This window comes from Ostrea edulis, chromosome 1 (assembly GCF_947568905.1).
Source record: "Ostrea edulis chromosome 1, xbOstEdul1.1, whole genome shotgun sequence".
NCBI classification, from domain to species: domain Eukaryota; kingdom Metazoa; phylum Mollusca; class Bivalvia; order Ostreida; family Ostreidae; genus Ostrea; species Ostrea edulis.
The window spans coordinates 66,655,873-66,659,797 of NC_079164.1; the positions used below are offsets into that span (position 1 = coordinate 66,655,873).

The following is a 3,925-nucleotide window of genomic DNA, read 5'->3' on the forward strand; positions in this document are numbered from 1 at the left end:
ATTTCAAGCCCTATAAAATCTGTAAAATCCAGGTGCTTCCGGATCGAAGGCTTCGCCCCCTGGGCCCTTACCAGGGCTTCGCCCTGGACCCACTGGGGGCCTCAAGACCAGACCCCCTGCCTCATAAAGTGGCGCCCCCCGTAACCGCAATTCCTGGATCCGCCCCTGGTCAAGAAAACACTTTCAAAATGTTCCAATATATTATCAACACAGGAATAAATCTTGCTTATCTTTTATGGAAAAAAAGCTATACACTTGAAACTCTTCAACGTGCAGTGTATAAAACTATACTATATTTACTGAGAGGCATGTTGTAATCTTTGTGTCGTATCCACCCATTGACAGTTAGCCCACCATAGCTATTATAAGAGTTAACCCGGATTAACTTTGTAATGTGAACTGCGATCATGTCATTTCTAAATTATCAGAAGAAGGCGTTGTCGGCTTTCGGTGAAGGTGTGAAGAAGGACGACTCGTCCTCCCAGTATTTGATCACCCTCACAATCCCGCTGGCCCATCCTTCAGCCACCCATATCTTGTCCTCAACGTCGATGGTCAGTCCGTTAGGGTGTCCTAGCATCCCTGACAAGATGAACCGTTGAAATACCCCCTCACTGTTGATCATGTGAAGTTTGTTGTTGGCGAAATCCGCTATGATGATGTTACTTTGACTATCCACTGCTATTCCGCGGGGATCAAACTTCTTAACGCTGCTGGTTGTTCGATTTCCGTGATAAGTGAATTTAAGAAGTCCATGTGGATTCACACAAATAACTGTGTGCTTGTCAGAGACACAGATGTCTCCATTTTTGTTTTCTACGATATATCCAGGAAATTCGAACAATAATTTCCCATTTCTATCATTCTGAAATTCATGAAGAGGATTTCCGCTTACGGAGTCATATTTTACAACCTTGCTTTCGTTGGGCTTATATAAACTTACGAGAATGTCATTCAACATCGTAAATGCTACTCCTCTTGGTTGCCATACACCTGTGGAAAATACTGAGTATGTCAGATTTTTATCTTCTAATCCTGATAATTTCATAACGGAGTTTGTCTTGAAATCCACATAGAATAATACACCTTTGTGGTCTATGGCCAATCTCTGCGGATCTCCGTTGATGGCAATTGTACGAATTATCTCACTATTCAAGTTCATACATATTATGTCCGAGCTTCTTCCACAGACCCAAAATTGGTCAGTTCCTTGACAGCGAATGTCGTGCAACCAGTTGAAAGAACATTTTATGGTAAATGTTATTTCCGCTTCCGGTTTAAGAGTTTTCTTTGGAAGTTTTACACTGCGGGATGTTCGAACATGCGCGCGCTTTCTGTCAGCATACTTGATGATGCTGTGGCCGAAGACGGATTTGATCACTACGTGTTTTGAAATACATTCTGTACACAATATCGTGTCACACATTGAACAAAACATATGAGCGTTAAAGTGACAGAAATAGCATTTCAATGTTTCTTCCTCCATCTAAGTGAATAAAATAGAGAGAAAAAAACCTTAGTAAATATTGATTGTGCATGCATATTTTAAAAGTTTTAGCAGGTAGGTTTGTGTATCAATGGTCAATTAGAAAACAATTTTGCAAGCATTGATAGTCAAAATAAACAAAAACAATCATTGTTTCCTACCTGTGTCGTATAATTAGTGGTCCGACCAGTTCAGAGGTCAATGAGGACCTCAGGTCCAAGTTCTGATCGAATCCGACTTGATTTTAGCGTGTTGTCGTTCACTAGAAAGCTATATACATGTACATCAAGTTACATGACGATAACTCATAGCAAAACAAAAATGAGTTCGGAAAACAAAATTTTATGCGAAGGACTATAAGCTCTTGTAAAACTGCTTAGCTCTTCGTGGATACAACAAAGCAGGTTTCATATCGATACAAATATCTGAAAAAGAATGTGGAAAAAAATTATCGTTAAAGTGGGTCAACGAGCTGAAAATTGAAACTGGTATATATGTAAGTAACTTTTAGTACCTTTAAGTTTCACCAGTACTAAAACAAGTTGGCTTGATGGTAATGGTAATAATTAAGTACTCACAAGTACTGTAATTATGAGTACTATCGTTTTTCTTTTCTATTAATATTAAACACCACATCACGGCGGCGTAACGACAGGACGTGAGTTAAGTTTCGTGTTTCACTGTGTACATACCTGTGCGTATATTGTGTTTCCTTGACACGGGACTAAGCACAATTAACTTCAAGTTGGATTTCCCTCGATAAAGAAAGTAGATGAACACACTCGAACAAAAAATGGAAATACAAGGGCTCTGTGAGGAATCGAATCATCAGGTTTCAGTCCTCTTTAAACCGATAAGCAGAAATCGTAGGATATTGTCAGTTTCCAAAGCCAGTCACGACAAAACGCTACATTAGCTCTCCTCAGTGAACATACTAAGTATTTTTCGTCAGTGCGATTTAAATATGAATTCCGGGTTCTTTGGGGGCGGCAAATGTAAAAATCAATTTGTGTGTTTTCGGTCAACACAACCTGTACAGCGTATATTTTCAAAGTTTCTTGAAGGATCAAATATGCTTTTGTCTAATCTTGCATGAAGAGCACAAAGGAATTGGCAGACAACATTTAAACACACATATACTTTTAACCATTCTACATGGCATATGAATAAGATCAATGCGATAGACCTGCACTTCTTCACAGTAATGTTAAAAATGCCATTTGTTTTAAACTGAAGTTTTAGGTTACCTGCGTCACTCAGGTGACCTATTGTTATCTGTGACCGATTGACCGTCCGTCATCGTGCGTCGTTAACTTTTGAAAATGTTCAGCCTTTCGGAAACTATACGACTATTCGTCACCAAAGTTAGTGTGCAACATATTCAAGAAGAGGGGGACATACGTTAAATTATCATGGTCACTGTCTTAAGTGGTAGGATCAAAATAACTGCATGCATTGTTATTATGGGTATGGAGGCTTCAACCAAAGTTGTAGAATTCATGGCCTCAGGATCAAGAATTTAGTCCCGCGAGCTAAATACTACAGGTCATATCTAAAATGGACCTGAATCTTTACAAATTTTCTTTACTCCAAAACATGAAGCCAACAAACTGAGCTCCTAGTTATAATGAGTATATATACCTCTACCAAAATTGTGAAATTTGTGATCCCAGGCTGCTTTACTCGGATAGCTTTGCAGGCAAATTGGGTACACAGTTATATGTCCTGTGAACTAATTTCGGATGATGTATAAAAAATCACCATTATCTGTATTCTGTTCTCTTATGTCTCTACGTATAAAAAATGAAATGGAAAAAAACCCATAAAAAGTCATACTTGTCAGAAAGGTTGCTAACAACTAGAGAACGTACCATCAGCTTAAAATTGCCAATAGTGAAAAGTTTGCGATATTTGTTCAGGTGACAATTTTGTAAGAAAGAGGCAGTAAAAGCTCATATATGGCATCAGGATTTCTTATGATTAGACAAAATGCATTAACATGAAATAAGGTCAAAGTTACTAGTGAAAAAAGAGAAATATATTTGTCACAGGTCACAGCTTTGAAAACATTCACTCATGGCTCAACGTTTTGCTTGACCCTGAACCAACACCCCTATTGTTTATTTGTTTTGCGTCCCATCGAGAATTTTCCCCTTGTATCATCACCAGTTGTAGGTGAAGTACCACAACTTTAGACCTGTACGTAAGGGTTAATGTACTCGTATCGCTCCATTGCTTAAAAGTAATGGACCAAGGCCCCGAAGGGGCCGAAGTCCATTGCTTTTAAGGAATGGAGTGATACGAGTACATTGACCCACTTAAAATCCACCTTTGCTAAACTAAACTTTGTGCATTTTAATCATGTCTTACGTTTTTCATTCTTTTGTTGCATGCATTTATATCTACTTGTATAAAGGTTGACCTACTTTCCGAACACTC

At 38.6% G+C, this 3,925-nt stretch overlaps 1 protein-coding gene across 1 annotated transcript; it reads right to left on the reverse strand.

Annotated features, from left to right (window-relative positions):
- Nucleotides 1–216: 216 nt before the first annotated feature.
- Nucleotides 217–3,016, reverse strand: LOC125664880 (E3 ubiquitin-protein ligase TRIM71-like). Its single transcript, XM_048897682.2, has 3 exons — nucleotides 2,179–3,016; nucleotides 1,648–1,911; nucleotides 217–1,486 (listed from the first exon to the last, which is right to left on the reverse strand). The coding sequence occupies exon 3, from the start codon at nucleotides 1,484–1,486 to the stop codon at nucleotides 425–427; it is 1,062 nt and encodes a 353-aa protein (XP_048753639.1). The 5' UTR covers nucleotides 1,648–1,911; nucleotides 2,179–3,016; the 3' UTR covers nucleotides 217–424.
- Between the last annotated feature and the right edge of the window lie 909 nt (nucleotides 3,017–3,925).

What these genes read in the sequence shown, in the direction of transcription:
- LOC125664880 (XM_048897682.2), bottom strand. Translation starts at nt 1,486, where the DNA reads ATGGAGGAAGAAACATTGAAATGCTATTTCTGTCACTTTAACGCTCAT.